Consider the following 21696-nt stretch of genomic DNA (forward strand, 5'->3'; position numbering starts at 1 on the left):
TGAATATAATTGTGAGAGTGCTTATGAGGTCAGCAGCTCTCACAGGGAGGACTGACAGTGCTTGTTGGCTGGTCAGGGACAGGGTGGAGGAGCCTGTGTGCAGTGTGTGCAGTGGTGACACCTGCCTCTGACCAACTGCCTCTAAGAAGCACGGGGCAGCAATAGCCACTAAGGAAGAGGGGAATAATTACACTAGGAAGTCGGGAACCATTATTCCTGTAGCCACCAGCTCTCTCTTACACGTAGGCAAACCAGTTCTGGCATTTGCTGTGCCAGGTAAGTCACATCATCAGGAGCTTGGCATTTCCACTGAGTTGTGCAAATCAGAATCTTGGAGAACCAAATCAGTTGTGGCACAATCTCTACTCCACATTCACGCCTGCGGTCATTCGGAATTCTGACTAACCAAACGGGATTCTAACAGCCAGAATTAGGAATCTGCTTGGTGAGTCAGAATTCCAAATGCATGAAAATATCTGAATTTCTGCATGGATCTAAACACTCTAGGAACCGCTCTAGTGACCAGAAGGGTGACAACCCCAAAATAGAACATGGAAAGTGGACGGGACAGACACCATCATTTTGAACAGCTCACTCCACCCATCTTCTTCCTTCTAGGATGTGCTTCCACTCGATAGCATATTCACAGTAGAGTCTTCTTCAAGATGGCTGCCCAGGAATGAGTTGCACCATCTCGTCAATGGTCGCTATGTTTGGCAATGACGCGGTCAGTCTGGACACCCACGTCAGCGTGTCCGGGAGGTAGTCCAAGACGTTGGAGGCGGAGCAGGTAGTCTGAGTGCAGGCTTGAGTCAGTTAGGTCAATGAAGCGCTTGTAGTTCAGCTGAACCTCCTGTCCAGAAAGAAAACAAAAAGGAATTATGGTAAAAAGCAGATGGGAAGGTTCTCAGCTGCATCATTACTACCAGCGGGCCATCTGTTTCGGCATCCTGAGAGTCATTAGGAAGATTCTACCTTTACTCCCCTTCGAAGCAAGAAAGACCGTGGTCCTGGGCCTGATCCAATCACGGCTGGATTATGGGAATGCTTTATATCTTGGAGCTCCTGATTTTACTCTGCGCAAACTGCAGTTAATACAGAATTGCGCAGCACGAACGCTTTTACAAATCCCCCGCAGATCCTCAGTAAAGTCCGGACTAAGGAAACTGCACTGGCTTCCCGTTAGGGAAAGAGTCAATTTCAAATCATTATGCATTGCACACCAGGCCTTCTGGTCTTTAGGTCCGGCAATCAATCTCCCCCTTATCACACCCTATCTTCCCACCAGACAGCTGCGCTCTACCTCTGCTAATCTGGCCATTGTGCCGCAAATAAAGAGATCAAGATCTGGAGGCCGCTCCTTTTCCTATAACATAGCCAAGCTATGGAATGCCCTTCCCCAGCATTTAAGAGCTAATCCGACATCCTCTCTTTTCGTAAACAGCTGAAAACGCTCCTGTTCATCATCTAAATAGTGGAGCTGTCACTCCTCTTTTCCTGCTTCAGCTTCAGTTGGTATTCTTAGCGCTTGGACACCTCAGGGCAGCTATGTGCGCTCTAGAAGTCTCAATTCACCCATGAGAGACAGGAGGGTCACTTGCCCCGATTTCAGCACTTCTGGTGAGTCCCCCGTGCAATGAGGCAATAAGGCCTAGGTTTGCTTTTCCAAACAGTAGCACTTTAGGTCTCGGCCCTAAGTTAGTGGCACCCCTGAATGCTGAGCGAGCTGGCATGTTGATGCAGCACGCTCAGCTTTAATTTTTGTTCATCAGAATGATACCCCGAAAGCTAGGGGTTTCATTCTGCAGAACTAAATAATGTCTCTGATGAAGAGGAATTGTTCTCCCTACGAGTCAGGGAGATGGTATTATTTTCCTGCCCAGCATCACCTTGCATTGCAAACCGGGGGCCCTGATGGACGGGGTGCTGGGTCAGGGACTACACCTTCACATAAGCAGCGGTTCCCCTCTATCTGCATGTGGTGGGCGAACCCCACATTGATCAGATCTGGAGTTTTACCAATTTATGAAAGAGCTTCAGCTCTGCAAAACTCTAAACAACCACTAAAGTGTTTACAAGAACAAACTAACCAGGCACCATGTATGCAACTACAATTGTGAGCACGGCCTTACTGTATATATATAAAGTGGGTTAAATTACGCTATAAGGCGCTTGGACAGATGGGGCGACTCTCAAACTTGTCAGGACATACCCCTCTATGGGACTTGGCGACTGGGCTAAGTACAACTCTTATACGGGTTCGAGCACTGGGATCTCATAAGGATCAGTAAACTGGGATATATATGGGGGTGCAGACATAAAGAAGTTTCAGGTACTCAAGGAAGAATTCACAATGCCAGAAGGAGAGGTTTTTCATTACCATCGACTCAGGCACACTCTCTATAAAGATATGAAGAAGGTAGCACAAGTAGAGGACATTAACCCATTATAAGATAGGTTGCTTGATGAACCCTTCAGGTGTAAGCCAATTTATCTTATATACAGGACAATCACGAATAATCTGCCTAATGCTTTGGTGGCCCCGAAGGGATTCCTCAGGAAGCTGTTGGATGAGGAGTGGACAATCACGAATAATCTGCCTAATGCTTTGGTGGCCCCGAAGGGATTCCTCAGGAAGCTGTTGGATGAGGAGTGGACAATCACGAATAATCTGCCTAATGCTTTGGTGGCCCGAAGGGATTCCTCAGGAAGCTGTTGGATGAGGAGTGGACAATCACGAATAATCTGCCTAATGCTTTGGTGGCCCCGAAGGGATTCCTCCGGAAGCTGTTGGATAAGGAGTGGACAATCACGAATAATCAGCCTAATGCTTTGGTGGCCCCGAAGGGATTCCTCAGGAAGCTGTTGGATGAGGAGTGGACAATCACGAATAATCTGCCGAATGCTTTGGTGGCCCGAAGGGATTCCTCAGGAAGCTGTTGGATGAGGAGTGGACAATCACAAATAATCTGCCTAATGCTTTGGTGGCCCCAAAGGGATTCCTCAGGAAGCTGTTGGATGAGGAGTGGACAATCACGAATAATCTGCCTAATGCTTTGGTGGCCCCGAAGGGATTCCTCAGGAAGCTGTTGGATGAGGAGTGGACCAAAGCACTCCAAGGGCCCCGTGAGGTGGCCTTCAGAGCAGTGTTTCGCCTAAATCAATTAAATATCTTACACAGAGTGTATTGCCTTAGGGTGCTGATGATAAAGATGGGAAGTGCAGATACTGATGATTATATCACCTGATATGGTAAGAAGGGCACAGTTATTCATATTCTGTGGGGATGCCGTGCAATGCAGGCCCTAACAGAAGTGCAGGACGTGCACTGTTCCCAAATAAGAAACTCTGTGGCAGATTTACAATTACTGGCGCATCCCTGCATATCGGCAGGGATGTGCCAGTAATTGTACGCCCCGGCTACGCCACCCTTGATGCGCCGCATTCACAATGGGGTGCACCATGGGGCAAAAATGGCACAGATTCGTCACGCATCTGTGCCGTAAAAGCGGCGCATTGTTTGAGTTGCGTCGCAAGAAAGACGCATCTCCAGCAATGATCAGCGGGGCCCTATGTGCACAATGCTGCGTCAATCCTTACGCCTGCTTCAGGCAGGCGCAGGGTTTTGACGCAACATGGGCCCAAAAGTGACTGAGTGAAATCTTCTAGATTTCACTCAGCCACTTTTGGGAGGCATTCCTGCACCGGAACGCCTCCCCCTGCGATGGTACGCCTCTTCTGGCGCAGGGCTTTACAATGTGACGCATCTGGGAGATGCGTCATGTTGTAAATACCCCGCACCATGGCGCATCATTTGCGCCGCCGCTGCGTCACAAAAGCGATGCAACAGCGGCGTAAAAGCGGCGCAAGGGGCTTGTAAATCTGCCCCTCTGTATCTAGGGTATATGAGGAAAACAAACATTTATTGTATAGTTTAGGTATGATTGTAGTCCGTTGTAATATTGTGCAACTGTGGGGGTCATTTGTACCACCATAGATTGAGTAATGGAGTAAAGATATGGATTGGAGCATGGGGCAGAGTAGTTTATCTACGAGGGGAGAGACTGCCCGTATACATTTGAGAAAGTGTGGGAAGCATTGGGGAAATATAGAGGGCTTCTGTGAGTTTAGTTACTTATGTATATGCCCTGAGGTGCCTGACTAAAGCTATGAAGACATTATTTTAATAGTTGTTTGCATGTATAAAATGTCTACATTTCAAATAAGTAATATCCAGGATGCCTGGTGTTGCTCTGGGAAGATACCCAACTGCATACTGGGTTGTGTTCCAAGCCATGTACTAGGCTGACTTTTTTTTAAAATAAAAAGGGATTTTTTTAAAAAGCATTCATTTTCCTGTTAGAAGCTGCTAATTAATTTTGCATTGAAACACAGATCAACTGACTACTATACTATACGGATACAACAATTCACTACATCATCCCTTGCTTAACACACAAGCGAACCTGGTCACAGTAAGCTATCATTCCCTATCGGTTCTCAACTCATACTCTGGGGTACTATAATTATGCGGCAGCGTAGCACCAAATTATGTGGTAAGGTAACACCAAATTATGCAGCAAAAAAAGCAAATAATGAGGCATAATGCTGCACATTTTTTGATAATATTACTTCAATATTTTATAATTTTCATACATAAAAAATACTGTTTGGGCAACTATTTCACCTCATTAGTACCAGTTTAACAACCCAACAGAGAAATAAACGACTGAAAGATGACCAGTTAACCTTTTCGAAGGGCCTTCCAATGCGTGTCGCAACTTTTTTAGCAATATTTGATCCATTTCATTTGATGAAGCTCCTCTTCTTGTTCCTCTCTGAACACAGACTTACCCATAGCAAAGGCTCCAATCTTTACTCAATTATATCGAAGAGCAAATTGCTCGCTATTGAAGACACCGTACTGGTGGAACCATCATCTCAACCCTGACCAGCTGCTCCTCTCACATTCCATTACCAGATGGAAACCTAAAACAACTATCATGGGTTTGTGACATCTAAAGCCTGGATCTCAATAATCTGGTCTCTAGAGCGCAGAATCTACTCCCATCAATGAAACCTGACTCGGGCATCAACCACGCGACCGCCTGCTATTTGGAGTGTCTCTCAGATCTATTTAATGGCAAAGAGAAAAGACGTACACCATTGTCTTCCTGGTTCGATAAATCTCTTTATGAGGAGAGGAAATATTTGACACCGTTGGACAAGAAATACAAATAGTCACCATAAACCACTAGTCTCGCTTGCCTCAAAACTGCTTGATCGATCTACAAGAGAAACATCTTCAGTGCAAAGGCGCCACACTTTAGATCTCTCATCAATTCAGCCAATACTCTTCACAAGCAGCTTACCAAACTGGTCAGAAAGACCAACAACTCTGCAACTTCTATCAAACTTGATGATCCAACGGTGAAATCTTAAGAATATACAGTTTTTCTAAACCAAAGTGAACACCGCCTGCAAATATAAGGACACATGGCAACCGTTTGAAATAGTGGCAGAGGAGGAATTACCAGCAACTATCATGAAAACCAAACTCTCTGCATTTCCGGAGGATCTATTCATCTTTTGTCCAGAGTCAAGCCTTCCTTTCTTTCTAAAACCATTGCAAGCTCTGTAGCACGCAACTGACCCAGCATCTTCAAGACAACCACCTCTTAAATGAGGACCAGGGTTCAATCAAGGCTACAGAAACAGCTCTGTTCCCGGTCGTTGAAAATACATTTGCTTCGTGGATTTGGGCGCTCCCGTCTCCTAGTTGACCTATCTCTGTCTTTCGATACAATACATCACTGACTCTTCGGAATACTCCAAAAAATCGGATGGGAATCTATGGAGTGATCCTCAGATGGTTTGAGTCATACCTAACGGAGAGATCACAGAAGTTAAAAATTGGCCCCAGCATTTCAAAACTGATTGCCTCGACAAGAGGGATCCCCCAGGGTGCCATCCTAGCTCATACCCTCTTCAACGTCAGACCTCTTGCAGACTCACTAAAGGAATCAGGGATCCTCTATCGGCAACATGCTGATGATTCTGAACTGTATCTCAAGGTCGCCTAGCTAACACTCTTCACGGCGCTATTCAAGACTGGATGACTGCTTATCACTTAACCCCTTCGGTGCTCAGGACAGCCCCTGGCCATCACGCGTCACGGTGGGCGTTTGCTAACGACGGCCACGGGCTGTCCGAAATCCGCCCACTCTCTATTTCGCCCGCACAGCGTGAAAATTCGGCCAGCGCGCAAGGGGTTAAAATGTTATCCTTGTAAGAATACATTTTTTCCTCGGCTCATTGGGTCAATCCTCACTGCCAATACACTCCTGGTTGGATTCAATCAGCGTCCTGAGCTGCAAACCTACTATGATCGACAGTGATGAATCTCCACAAGCCTTCCTTGATAAAAAGTCAAAAGTAAACACCGTGGTCAAAAATACACATTTTAGCTATGACTGCTCTTGCGCATTTATTGCTTTCTTCCAGAACAAGATCTCAAAACGCTTAAGCAGTCAATCATGCTATCAAGGCTCGATTACTACAATTCTCTACTGATTGGTCTTCCCAAAACATATATCTCACTCCATTAAAAGCGGTTTCGCATGTTACAGCAACCTTCATCTCAGGAGCCGAAAGGAATGACCATATTTTGCCAAAGCTGCCGATGCCCCTTTGGCTTCCCACTGAAGCCAGAGCTATACACAAACATCCTGCCTCATCCACAAGGCCCTTCACTCCTCCACTCCAGGACACCTGGCTGCTAAGCTTAGGAAATCTGGTGAGGGCAGACCCTGACAGAATGCCAAAGCTCTTCTCCTTCCACCCAACTTTTAAAACGGAAAGATTTGTGACTCTATAATTTTCTGGGTGGGCTACCAGAGCCTAGAACTCTTTACCTCCAACCTTAGGCACTACTGCCGAACTGAGAATCTTCAAAACCGAACACAGAGGCCTTCAGCTTGAAAGATATTTCAATGATTCGTTCTTCTCCAAACCAACCCCTCGCAGACTCATAGTCTGCAACGAGGTGTGCGGTGAGGTTTCTTCTTTTCCTCAATTTTTATATTATACTTAATTTGGCCTCATATCTGTTCAAATCCTCTTACTTGATACTTATAACTTGTACAACTGATAATTCTCATGTAATGTTTTAGTTCTCTCCTCATGCCTACTCAATATTTGTAACATATGTAACGTATAACTCTCACCGTATAACCTCTTACTATTGTTATCACATAACACGTAAAGCCCTCTGACACCTTTGGTTCTAGCTAGCGCTATATAAAACTCAAAATAGTCATAATAAAGCTCTCAACACCTTTTGAGTAAAGTTGGCGCTACATAAGACTACATAATACCGTCACTAAAATGATCTTTGGGGGTTGGGGGCATAGGAAAGCTAAGATTAATACTCACCTGGAATATAGGATTCAGTGGGGGGGGGGGGTTGAGAGTGAATAAGGTAGAGAAGGACAACACAAGCACAACTTGAGTAGAGGAGCATCTTAAGTGGGATATTAGAGAGTGAAAGATGATCCTTCCATAGACCAATACCTTCATCTTGTAGGTAATGAACGCCGACACTCATCTGGGCTAAAGGAACCCATTTAGGGCTGGCCTAGAGGAAGTGAAGGGCCACTCTCACCTGGAACTGATACTCGTACGCCTTCTTCTCCTGGTGAAGCCTGGATATCTCTTGGCGGAGAGCCGCTATCCTGAAATTATAATAAGAACAGAATGTTACAGAAAAGGACACAAACAACTGGGAGTTGAAGACTAAATGTGCCCTTAACACAAGTCTGTAAAATACACATGCATTTATGTTTCTCAACATTTAAAGACATTTCTTTACCTCACTTTTAATTCTTAGTATTGAAGCCAGACCTAATTGGGATGATAGTTGCCCCTCAAAAATGTATATTATCCAAACACTAGAACTCAGTTATCCTACAATCATGCATTGACATTCTATACTGATACATTATTACTCTATTTTGATACATGTTCACTTTCTGAAACATGAAAATGATGGCTTGTGTCCAGTTTATGCAACAATAAAGGCAAAAGAAGATCAGACCTTTCTTATTTATCATCACAGAATTAGCAGAGGGGAAGGTTTTTAATGCGCAAGACGAGCGTAAATCTCAATGATATCCTTATTTCTCAGAGTTTAACACTTTTCTTACATCTATGGGCTGTTGGAAGCTTGCAATATTTCCTTGGAGTGTTAAGTGGTGCTGGAAATGTATCTGTTGTTTTCTCATAAGTTTACTGCTGAACCACATTTACTGCAACTTTGAAACCGTAGTAGATTTTAGTGAACTGTTTTCCCCACAAAAAGGTAAAAGCAGTACAAAGGTCTCAATTTCAACATGAAAACCCTCTTTTGGAGAACTCTGTGTATAACATTCATGTAGCAATCATATATCTGATACGTTGACACTCTACGACACTCTATGCCACTTTACTCCACTCTACAACACTTTACTCCACTCTCTGCCCTCCACTATATGCCACTCTACACCCCTCAACTCTATGCATTTCTACTCTATGCCACTCCACTCTACTTCACTCTATGCTGTTCCACTCTATGCCCCTCCACTCTACTTCACGAAACTCCACTCTCCACTCTAGGATACTCCACTCTATGCCATTCCACTCTACGACACTCTACTCATCTCTATGCCACTCCACTACACGACAATCTACTTACTGCAATTTATGACACTGTTCTCCACTTTACGCTATTCTTTCTTCACCACTCCATGCCACTTTACTCCACTCCACTCTACGACAAGCAAAGGCACTCCACTCTACACCACTCCATGACACTCTACTCCAATCTACACCCTTCCTCTCTATGCCCCTCCACTCTAAGACACTCTACTCCCTTCACAACACTCCATGACACTCTCCTCCACTCTATGCCACTGCACTCTACAACGATCTACTCCTCTCTAAGCCACTCCACTCTATGGCAATCTACTCCATTCAACACCACTATATGCCCCACTGCTCTATGCCCCTCCACTCTATGAGTTTCTACTCTCTTCTCGATACTCTACCCCACTCTAGGCCACTCAACTCTATGCCACTCCTCTCTACGACAATCCACTCCAGTCTACTCTACTCCACTCTATTCCACTATATACAACTCCCTCTATGTCACTCCACTCTACTCCACTTCAGTCTACTCCACTCTACTCCACTCTACATCACTCCACTGTACTTCACTCCACTGTACTTCACTCCACTGTACTTCACTCCACTCCACTCCACTCCACTCTAAGACACTCCACTCTAAGACACTCCACTCTAAGACACTCAACTCAACTCCATGACACTATGCTCCATTCAACACTGCTCCACTCTATGCTCTTCTACTCTAATCCCTCAACAGAACTCCACAACAGTCAATGCCACTCCACTCTACTCTACTCCACTCTATGCCACTCTATTCAACTGTACACAACTCCCTCTATGTCGCTCCACTCTACTCCACTACAGTCTACTCCACTCTACTACATTCTACACCACTCCACTCTACTTCACTCCACTCTACTCTCAGAAACTCCACTCTAAGACATTCCACTCCACTCCATGACACTCTGCTCCATTCAACACTGCTCCACTCTACGCCCTTCCACTCTGATCCCTCAACAGCACTCCACAACAGCCTATGCTGCTCCACTCTATGTCACTCCACGGCATTCCGCTGCAATTTACTCCACTCTGAGGGACTTTACACCACTCCACGTCACTCTACACCACTCCACAGCACTCTACGCCACTCCACGACACTCTGCGCCATTCCATAACACCCCACTCTACTCTATGACACTCCACTCCATGCCAGTCTCCTCTACGCCACTAACGCTTGATGAACAGCAGCCACACTGCTGTGCAACATGGCTAAAGCACAATAACAAAGCCTATATTTTTTGCATAGGTGAGACCTATTGGCTTTCCCAATGCTTGTTTGTTAGCTTAGCAGTCTGTTCATGAAGTAGTTATTTGGGTCATGTTGTCATGTCACCTATTCCAATCCACTCACGGAATGTTACCCACACCTCAGACTCCGTGGCTACCTTGAGCAAGTCCTCTTTCGCCTGTCTTTCACTCAACACCTCTTGACGCGCCAGGACAGCGTGTGTGAAAGAAGCATTGGCAAAACCAATAGGTCTCACCTTTGTGACCTATTGGTTTTCCCAGTGGTTCTAGCCATGGTGCTGCACAGCTGGACAGCATGGCTCTAAAAGAAAAAAATGAAAGAAAATAGTCTTCAACGCGATCAGCCATCATTTTGTAGGCAGATGAACAAAGCATGTGCACGCCCAAAAAAGTATGCAATCGCTTTTTGAAATATTTAGTTGGATGATCCAAGTTGGATCAGTAAACAAAAATAAAAAACGTGGGTAGGGTGGAGAGGAAGCAAAACAGGGAGGGCGGTAGGAAAAGTGAAAAAACATGGAGGGCAGCATGGAGATGGGGGCAGAAGCAGCACGGAGAGGTGGGGGGCCACGGCAACACAGAGGGTGATGCAACACAGATGACAGGTGGTTGTGGGTGCCCAAAACAACACAGGGGTGACTAAGCAACACAGGGGGCACAGGTGGGTGAAGCAACACAGAGGATGGGGGAGGGGAGAAAGAAGACAAAGGGCTCAGATGGGTTGAGATGCAAACAAATCACAGAGCGCAGTGTGGAACTGGGAGCGGAGACCCACATGGGCGAAAACACATAGCGCGGGGCAGGGAAGACGCACATGAGCATAGCAACTGCAGCAGGAGTGGGGCAGTGGAGAAAGAGTACACAAAGGAGACTGGAAAACACTTGCTGGGTGCTTAAACAAAAATAAAAAAGGAGTGCCCGAATAGGGAGCAGTGGAAGGACACAAGTACTTCGACCATGATCCAGGGGAGGGGCAAAGACAAGAAGAGGAAGTTAATGCTGCACACGATAATGAATGAGACGGAAACAAATGACGGTGACAATTAAGCCAACCAATGGTAAGCAATGATCGGCCTTTTGGCCAACTGTATGTAAACAAAACGTCTCACAATCAACAGCACATGCACTGTCTCAGGTGGGATCTAAAAACTACGGGCCTCATTTATGAGCAGTGGCACATTGCTGCGTGAAAGCAGCGATGCGTCACTTCTCATTGCGCCCTCCTTGCGACATGATTGATGCGTCACATTTACTGTATGATGCATCATGTTGCAAGGAGGTACAGATGCGTCAGTATTTCTGGCGTATCTGTATGGCGCAAAAGTGACACATTGCTGGAGTGTGTCACAAAAGTGACGCAACTCCTGCAATGTGTCCTTTCACATGGGGCAAGCTCCATGTGAAAGGTCCTGCATTAGTCTTATGCCTGCTGTGAGGCAGGTGTAAGAAATTGACGCATTTGTGTCATAGAAGTGGAGCAGTGAAATCTTATAGATTTCACTGCGTCACTTCTTGGACCCTGTCTTGCGCCAAAGTGCCCGCCCTGCATACATTATACCTGGCGCAGGTATAATGTAGCGCAGGGGTTTACAAAGTGACGCATCTACCTAGATGCGTCACTTTGTAAATATGGTGCAACAAGGCACATTTTATACGCCGCTGGTGCGGCGGCGTAAAAGTGACGCATGGCCTCATAAACGAGGCCCTTCATCATTAAAATAAATACATTTATAAATATGTAAATTAATCTATAAAAGCATAAGAGGATCCAAAACATTCAGATGGATTGCAAAAACAAATAAACATTTTATAACCCACAGTTTCTATGTTAGAATAAGAGAATGGCATTTGGCCTGTTAGAAGCCCAGAACTTGCTTACTCGCCGTGTAACGCCTGGATTTCTAGCTTATGGTGATGAAGAAGCTTGGAGCGCTCGTCTGTCGCCTGTGTCCTGCACTCGTCGCGAGCGGCCATTATTGCGACCTCCAGCTCCTTCTGAAACGCTTCCTGGGAACAAAGCAGAAGGAAGTGACGTCAGGGAAATCATCACACAACTCACTGTGACTCATTTTATTGACAACGGCAAGATGAATGGCTGAACTGATCCTGTGGCTGTATATAAGAGATGGAGAGCTTCGGTGTTCGCTCCACCTACTGAGCTATCTTAGCGGAAGGGGGGTCTCAGTACACAAACTATCGCCATTTTTGCATTCAGATGTAGACTTGCACTAAGCACTGAACAATGTTTTGTTTTGTGTTCAAGTAAAAAATTTGTATAGACATTGAATAAATGTACAAGGATGCTTTTTGGGGTAGGACTGGGGCCAGAATATTGAGTTTTAAGTACTGTGCTTCAAAACTATTGTAGCAAATATGTTGACACCCAAAATATAAACCAGATAATTACATATAGGGAAGTATTGGTTTACTATAATTAACTCCACATGTATGTACCTTGATGATATGTGTACATAGAGGTGGAGATAAGAAAAGTGCCTCCCACGAAGGGTAGGGCTAAACTCTCATCCACCAACAGGAAGCTGGAAAAGGAAGACAGTCGAGCCATCCACCTATTGTGAACCTGGGACTAGAGAGGAGGCGGGTTGAGGACGCCCACAATCCAATTTTAAGGCTCTCTCTTCAGTTTCTCAACGGTCAAGCTGAGAACCAAATGAGTTCTGATGTTTCCCCGGCCTTTGTTTCAGGACTCAAGAACTGATCTCCCCTAATGTGTGTGGTGTTCTATAGCCTGAGGGGAGGAGAGCATTTATTGACCACCAGAGGCTTTAGGTTACGGTAGATCTGGAACATGGACTATAACTGAAGGTAAACCAACCCTTTGGGGAAAAGAGGTTGCACCAGGGAAGAATATGGGATTCTTCTTTCTTTTATTTAAAATAATGGATTCTACTTTCTTTTGTTACACTGGAGAAAGACATATATATAGGGGCCGCCGAAGACTGCCTTTGGTATTGGTTCCTGGGAAACCTCGAAAATGGGTTTTCTGGGACACGATGGACTTTGCATCAATAAATAGGCATGAGACATTAACCCACTGGAGGGTAAAAAAAACAATCATATAAAGTCAGGAACTACATTGACCACAAAACCTAGCGAGTGAGTGTTAACGCCCACTGGACAATTGATAAGTAAAGAAGTGATGTAGTTCCTGTTCATACCTGGTTTGAATGGCAGCGGCGCAACCCTTTGACAAAGTTCAAGAAAAACTAACAAAACATGTTAGGACTACTGTCTGCCTTTGAATAAAGTGATGTAAGCTTCATCGCGGTGTGCGGCTAATTACTTTCCTGTTTCTGTGAAGGTGTTTGGTGGATATATATATATATATATATATCCAAAACACAGTATCCCACCTGGGGCCAGCCGAGCTCGCGGCGGGTGCAACCGGGAAGCAGTGGTGGAAACCGCTTGTAACAAAGCAAAAACAAGGAGTTCATGGTACTCCCAAGGTCCGGTGCACGCTCGGGTTGTGTGTCAGCTAGAAAGTATCCGCAGACGCGTTTCTGGCTCTTGCCGTCATCAGTGCGGAAAGCCGTCAGTAAAGCGGCACAGTTATTTAAACGGAACTGCCATGTGGCTGGTGGATCCTTGGCCAATGACAGGCCGATGGCGCTCCCATAGCGAAAAACTTTATTGGCAGCCGTAACAACTGTGCCTGCACATCCCCTTGCCTGCCGCTAATAGAACGAAGACGCTGTGAGTGTCACACAATGGTGGAGCACTCTAGCTTTGTATAAGCCACAACCTGCATGGGTCAACAGTGTCCCACCTGGGGCCAGCCGAACTTGCGGCGGGTGCAACCGGGAAGCGGTGGTGGAAACCGCTTGTAATACAGCAAAAACAAGGAGTTCATGGTACTCCCAAGGTCCGGTGCACGCTCGGGTTGTGTGTCAGCTAGAAAGTATCCGCAGACGCGTTTCTGGCTCTTGCCGTCATCAGTGCGGAAAGCCGTCAGTAAAGCGGCACAGTTTACAGACGGAACACTATATATCCGAAAATAATGTCCCACTCAATCAAGAAGGAATGTCCAGGCCAGCTTTGCAGTTTCAACAAGCTTTAATGCTAAGCTTCTACTCAACGCGTTTCGAGGAAGTGTTCCTCTTGATCACGAGGCTCGTGATCAAGAGGAACACTTCCTCGAAACGAGTTGAGTAGAAGCTAAGCATTAAAGCTCGTTGAAACTGCAAAGCTGGCCTGGACATTCCTTCTTGATTGAGTGGGACATTATTTTCGGATTACTTGGGAGTCGCTACCCCGTCCAGGCCCTCCTAGAGAGAGAGAGAAAGAAAGAAAGAGACAAAGTATCATAAGAATTTGTAAAAGTATATGATAAATGTGTGATGGAAATGTTGGAGAAAATACAATTCCATTGTATAAATGCTTACGGCTAGAGCGGTTGACCTCGAAGCTGGAAAACCGGGTTTGAGTCTCGGCAACGACACTCAACATCCTGTGATTCTGGGCAAATAACTTAATCTCCCTCTGCCTAACAAAAATGAATGTGTCCTCATGTAACGGTACTGGTGCTCATGTAAAGCGCTCTGATACCCGATGACTCAGGTCTAGTTCGCGCTATATAAAACTCTGAAGGAAAAAAAAAAGCTATCTGGTAGCGTGTTGTCACCTTACTGAATGACCTAAACAAAATAATGGTGACGTAAAGGAATGTTGTGAAAATAGTGATGACAAGAGGTAAAAATGTTTAGGTACAGACATGATTCAATCAGGGGGCATAGCTTGGTCAGTGAGATTCAGAGGTGTGAATCTCAAATATCCCAACTATAAAAGCAGCTGGTCCGACTACTTTCAAGCATTCATCATATCACCTTTTGGGCGTTTTAATTACCAATAGAATGACAGGAAGCCTCGGCAACCTTACAGTCCAACAAATCAAACATAGGAAGTGCTTGTACAGCACATATCCTGAACTCAAGTATTTAAAAGTTGTCTCATATGTGATAATAAAGAATGGGGAGGGTCTGTAAAATAGAATATTTGCCTAGGATCACACAATTTGGACATGCAATGAAGCTGGTATTGATCCCAGGGCATCTTGTTTCATATTTTGAAATTCAGCCACCAAGGGTTGTATTCTTGAAAGTGCCCCGGGGGAAAAACGGGCATGCACCCACTTTGTGTGTCTCCGTGCACTTTGGTATTACAGAATGGATGGCCCGCAGATGCTTGTGCAGCTCCTTCTGTAATACAGATAGCGCTGGTGCACATGTGGCGTGAGCGCTTTCAAATCACAGACCTGACTCAAGGCCCCCAAACTGGTGCAGGGCTAAATGTTATGCTTTATAATTTAACTAATCATATGTTAATCCATGTGTTAATGTGTGGCCATATGCATAAAAAAGAAGCAACACTTTGAGGCCAATTCCGATCCGGTAATAAGCGCTCCGAATAGCCGTTCGGAGCGTTTTTCCCGTACGAATAGTACCCTGCAACGTCCCCCGTATGTACAACGAAGTACGATTCATACCAGGAGCTGGACTCCGTACGAATCGTACAGAGACCGTACGACTCTAATCTCCGTACGAGTCTCACTCGGAACCCCCTGTACGTGACATCTGTACGGTTCGCGGATGGTTTATACGACCCAGTAAGTACGATACATGTCGGGTACGCACCGTACGACCCTTTTTCTACGGGAGTTGAAAACAACCGTAAAAGCAGAGTTTGTGATGAAACAGGTACGGAGCGGCCCCCCGGGTACAGCACGTACCCCCCTTGATCGCAGGGGTACGGCGCGTACCCCTGCGATCATGGGGGGTACCCACCGTACACCCAGCGTACAAGGGGTACGCACCGTACCCCATGTACGCTGTGTGTACGGCGCGTACCCCATGTTCGCTGGGGTACGCGCCGTACCCCTGCGATCATGGGGGGTACGCGCCATACGGTGGGTATGTGATTGTGTGCTTTTCCGTACAAATCACCCTTACCTGACGTGGACTGTACGACTCGCGCCCTGATACCCTGATCCGGATCGTACTCGTCGGGTCGTACGGCGTGTGTACGAGTCGTACGGAGATGGCTCCGGATGTGATTCGTACGGACGGTAATTTTGCCGGATCGGAATCGGCCCCTATGTGTAAGCGGAGTGTAATCATTAACTATAGCATATTGATGTTTAACCAAATGTGAATCCTTAACATTGTCCCCACTGTGAGTAGGCCTCAGCTGCTCAAGAGTTTTTCATTGCTGAACATATTGTTGATTTAGAAATGTGCTTTCACATTTTATTTTTCATTGCAGGAACAAGATAACCTTTGTTAGTATGAAAAGTTGCCCATTGTTTGCTTTGAGAAATGTTAGAAAAGATAGGATTAATTGGAAGTTTGATGGGATTTATGCCTAGCGTGGAGGTGAGAGCGATCCTCCTGTACCAGACAGACTGGACCGATGATACATCGAAGGTTGTGCAGCTATACGCGCCTTTGCTCGATGATGAGATCGAGGGGAGTTTACCTGCTCCAAGAAGATGGCGTATCCTCATTGGCCTAATCTCGGGGGAGTTGGTGGTAAAAGCTCCGGAAGAATGCAATGTATTTTAACTGCGTGTTAATAGTTTGGGGGATCCTGTCCTGACTTTGCCGAGAGAAGACCTTTCAGACCTTTCCCTACCTCTGCTGATTTCTCATATTGTTAGCTCTTCACTTAGACTCCTGAACATTTCTGTCCTTTTGCCTTGAACCTTCATACCAACATCTTCTGCTTAGGATTTCTCCTTCCTTCCTGACAGACGCGAACCAGAGACCTTGCCGATTTAATCTTTGTTAATACCCTTGATTGATTCGGGTGAACACGCTCTTTACTTCGCGTGATTAGTCCAATTGCAAAGGCTGTATGAAGAATTAGGAACCGTGCGTACATCGCAATCCAATGCAGTGACGTTTCACCCCTGCCTACGCTTGATGAATTTTGGAGAGCTACGAAGCCCCCTCTCTCGACAACTGATCTGTGAGGGCCATCCCTTCCCCCCGCAGTTTCAATCTTGGTGTCACCCCCACGCTCTCCCACACCCCACCACGTGTCCTGAAGAAGACCCCAGCAGTAAGGTCCAAAACACCTACAGACATAGGGGTCGAAACGTCAACTTCATAACATGTGCCAATACAGAATTGACAGTGATTAATTAACTTTGTTCCTAATTGTTATATGGTGGATATGTACAGTAACTGTGGACGTTGACCTTCTGGTATATGATGTATATATACCAAAACTGTACATGATTTTTTGTCACCTCCACTCAACTTTCCCTTACATCCACTACTTAACATCCCTTCTCTCCCCCCCCTTTTCCCCTTGGCACCACACATTTTAATGTGATACCTGTTAAGGTGTTTTCTTGCTAAAAAATCTTTTTTTTAAATGTGTTTTCCCAGTGTGATTAAACAACATTGGTGAAATATTGTGTTTCTCCTTTCATGTGGTTCTATGACTTGTATTATCAAAAAACTTTTTTCTTTCCCCCCTCACTACTAAGCCAGTAACACACTGAGAACACTATTATACAAATAGGATTTCTCCTTGTCATCTTTAAATGCTTTATTTAATTTAGGGAATCTTGTAACTTTGACTAATTTGTTAATAAACCTACATGGTTTGGAACCCATCCTCACTGTCGTTCTTGTGGAACCAAATAGGTTTCTCTGTAATTTGAAATTGTTGTTCTGATTTTAGCTCCCAGAATACACTTAGAGTCAATATCTTAAAGTACGTACGACCGGCGGCGCATTCGGACTACACCGGAGTCCGACTCAGAGAAAATTGTGCTGCATCAAACCCAACTACCAAGCCAAGAATGCATTTATTTGGGGGATGTCATCCCCACCCCCTAGCACCCCCATAAAGCTATACCCCCGAATTCAATGTTAGCTTCATTTCAAGTCAAACTAAAAACTTAGCACACAACTCTAGTAACTGAGATGATGTGAGCTAACTGTCCCTTCGATGGAGCAAACCAGTGGGGGGAAAAGCATATCCCTCTGTGCCCAGTCCCGCATGTCTAAAAATCACCAAACCTCATTCCAAAATGTTCCTTTGCATGATAATGCCAGCTTGGGTTTTGTGACCTATGGTGACATCATTCATCAGATGGCCCCTTTAAAAGAGTTATAAGAACAGTCAGTGTTGTGGATATGATATAGGACCCAGCACATAGCAGCCATTTGCTATTTATGGGAAATTATGCAAAGGAGGGAGATGAAAATACTTGAATCAATCTGCACCTTGGATAATTACTCTAGCTGCATTCCACTCTATTGTTTTTAGCATGTCATTGAGGTGCAGACAGGGTCCAAACACACACAAATCAATGTTGGCCTGTTCCAAAAAGCTTAGTTGAACCTCAGCTAGTAATTCAAGAGCCGGTTGCAAATGGGCAGAAGCAACCCAGGCATGTTTGCCCTTATTGCACCCCTTTCGTGAATTGCAGTTTGCGGTCCTGTGGCACCTCACGTTGGCAATCATGTCTTGGCAGGCTCATGCCACTTAAGACGCCTCGCTTAGCCCAGTAGGTTTCAGATAAAATTGTTTGGCTCAGTCAGATACTCTGAAGGGGCATCTATCTATTCATTAATGTTAGCTTGTCTTGGCCATTTCAAAGCACCCTAAAAGTATTTTGATGGTATGTGAGTAACAAGAACATTTGCTGCTTTTTATTAGGAAAAAAATGTATAAGTCCCAGCGCATTACGGTTACCGATGTTATCCATATGGAAAGCATGTCTTCAGTTTGGCCCAGTGCAGTTCCTAATGTCTATTTTGCTATCTTTGCAAGCAGTTGAATAGTCTTGTAGGGTGATGCGATGGATGGAAATGCTTGAATCAATAACAAAGGCTCATAAGTACCCTGGATATAATCTAGTGCAGTGTTTTAGATCATCTGTGCCAGTCTGGTCTAGGACCAAACATTTGCACATCAACCTTGGCCCCCCTCAAAAGGGGCCGTCAAACCCAAACTGCTAGGCCAAGGTCTCCCCGAATAGGATCATATGGAACCGAGGCATCGACCTCATCTGTGAAATGCATCAAGCTTGGTACTTAATTCTCAGCATTGCCTTTCCTCTTAGGGTGGGAACTGTGGATGGGAACGCCCTGGAAATAGAAACGGAGGACCGGAAATGACAAAAGAGAACTTACTCCTAGCAAAAGTTGGCTCCAGTACAAGGATCCCACCAACAGACAGCGCTGCCCCCGGCTTTCGTCCCTCACTGAGTGGTTTTGACAATCTTTCTTGCTGTGTGCAGCCACCAACTTGGCGCTTTGTGGTTGGGGCACCTGCAACAACTTCCCAGTAAGACAGCCCAGAAAAAGTCATCAAGTTACGGAATCCATCTCGATCTAGTGGATCTGTTTCTATAGAATTAGAGCGAGTTTTGTTCCAAACTCAAGAGGTCTTGTATTCCTTACGCGGTTTGGTCTATCCCTTGGTTCTGAATTCTAAATTCAAGTGATCTGGTGATGTCTCTTTATTGGAGGTACTTGAGGGTTTGTACAATAGGCCAACATTATGTGACAATTTCTATCTGGTAAGGTATGTAGTGTGCCAATGGCAAATAGTGACCATCTGCATCATGAGCATTGATGACCTACAAAACGTTCCTGTCGGCTAGTGACTTCTGATGCAAGTCTACCTGCGGATGGCTCATATTCCTGCCCTACGGCAGGCTACATTCTCTCCTTAAACATCTTGCTTGCGGCAAAACAGATCCTACTCACAGGGCCATAAAGTAGAAAGAAGCTACGTGTCGCAGAGATCAGCCAACTTGAGACAAGGCTGCATAAATGCAGATGTTTCTTGGGCTTGGTTGCCAGCTGTGCGGAATGACTCCAAATCGATTATAATCAGTAACAGGCCAGTTTAACCAAAAGTTAAATTTGACTACCTGGATTTCGGCGGGTGTGATACCATATGGAACAAAGACATTTCTTAGAGTCTAGGAATTTAGACACCAGCTTCTATAGGACCGCGATCATTTATTAGTTTGGAGTAATAAATATAATTTGGCCTTACTTAATTTGTCTAGGTGGTCTCATTGAGAAAACTCCAAATTCAGTCCCAATATTTAATTTCTATATCCCACCAAGTGTACACATAACTCACTTTCAGCCGGCTAGGTCAACCGGATGAAAACAAATTGAAAGGAATAGGGAAAAATATTACAGTGGGCCCTAGAAAACTTTAAGCGCAGCAAAAGGAGAACTGAGTAGACAGTCGAACAGGCCACTTTGTTTACAATATTGCCTCCATCGACTATTGTTGATTCGCTCCCTCAGTAAAGGAAATCTGCCACATTACGGTCAAATGAAAGAAAAAAGGGAGGACCAAATGTGATCCTTTCTGTCAGAGGCTGTTACGGAAAGCAGTACAAACTTTTTGGGGAATAAAGCAGCTCGGATAACTGGTCTGACTTCTCTAAGGACATTTGACTTGATATCTGGAAAGTTAGGAGAAAATTATCCATTTAGTGCACCAAATATACAGAGTCCTGCATTGCGGGAAAACTCGCGTAATGATGCGCATTTACGGATCCGAACAGAATTTCCACCCCGGCCCAGAATTTGGAGCCCTAAATAAAGCACATGAGCTATTCCTGTGCGCAAAGTACACATGGGCCACCAGTCTGAGTACTCAAGAAGGATACAACCAGTGGCGGCTGGTATGTACCGAGAGTGGTGAAGCAGGGGGGGGCACAAAAAAAAGAAAGAAAGTAGACTTACCTTCTACGTGCAGTGTGACGTCCTCCTCTATAGTGTGTTTTCTGGAAACTGCACTACCCAATCCTTTCTGGAAACTGCACTACCCAATCCTGGTACTGCTCTCACAGCATGAGAGCAGTGCCTGGATTGGATAGAGCAGGCTCTCCCAGCACTCATAATAGCATGGGAGGTCTGCGGTTTCTCTAACCCAGCTGTTGAAGATAGCTGGGTTAGAGAACTTTAAAATGTGCATGTCAGCTGGCCATCGCAAGACGGCAAGTCAAAGGGACACGTGCATTTTAAAGCGCACTGCACAGCTCCCTGCTGGTACCACTCGGCAGCACTGACCCCGCCTCACCACTTAGTTTGGGATGGGTTGCTGAAAAATAAAATGGTAATAAATAACTTTTATTACCAATTTATTTTTCTGCTCTGGAGCTTGTTTGGCGACGATCCTCCACTCAAAAGGAGGAGCCGGCCCGGATACAGACCAATAGGGAAAGATGCTCACCCTCTTTCCAGGAATGTCTTCTGCTGAGGCATCCATCAGTCATGGAAGAGGAGCCTTCTTTTCACATTTCCCAACAAGCATTAGGATAACCCTCAAAGTTATAGGTAAAATGCCCTGCTAAACCATAAGGGGACACTGTTCTCCGAGTGTCCCTTTAGGCATTTTTCATCTTGGGTTGTTGAATAGGAAATGTTCCCAAAATAACAAGCCGTCTTCGATCCAGAATCCCATGGTCTTGATAATTTCACAGCTCTACGGGTTATCCTGGACAAGTATATGGGAGGTAACGGTTAGCCAGTTTATGCAGCTTTTCTGGATTGTTGGTTGGCCTTTACAAAACTGATGAGCTAACCTCAGGATAATCACCAGCGCTGCTCGACTGAGCGCCTTTCACACTGCTAACCAGTGTGAGATCCTCAGAGAGCTTACGGAGGCCTTTGCAAAAGAATAGCAACTCCAAAGAGCCTAAAGCAGTGGCGGATGGTA

General features: G+C 45.3%; 1 protein-coding gene across 1 annotated transcript in view; it reads right to left on the reverse strand.

Moving 5' to 3' along the window:
* Positions 1-602: 602 nt before the first annotated feature.
* LOC147678610 (uncharacterized) overlaps positions 603-21696 on the reverse strand; it is a 41075-nt gene continuing 19981 nt past the window's right edge. The window contains exons 4-6 of the mRNA XM_086945709.1: positions 11849-11976; positions 7664-7733; positions 603-853 (exon numbers count right to left, since the gene is read on the reverse strand). Of these exons, the coding sequence (XP_086801835.1) occupies positions 698-853; positions 7664-7733; positions 11849-11976 (354 nt within the window). The 3' untranslated portion in view covers positions 603-697. The remainder of the gene's footprint in view (positions 854-7663; positions 7734-11848; positions 11977-21696) is intronic.

Source organism: Lissotriton vulgaris, chromosome 12 (genome assembly GCF_964263255.1).
Source record: "Lissotriton vulgaris chromosome 12, aLisVul1.2, whole genome shotgun sequence".
In the NCBI taxonomy this organism is placed as follows: Eukaryota; Metazoa; Chordata; class Amphibia; order Caudata; family Salamandridae; genus Lissotriton; species Lissotriton vulgaris.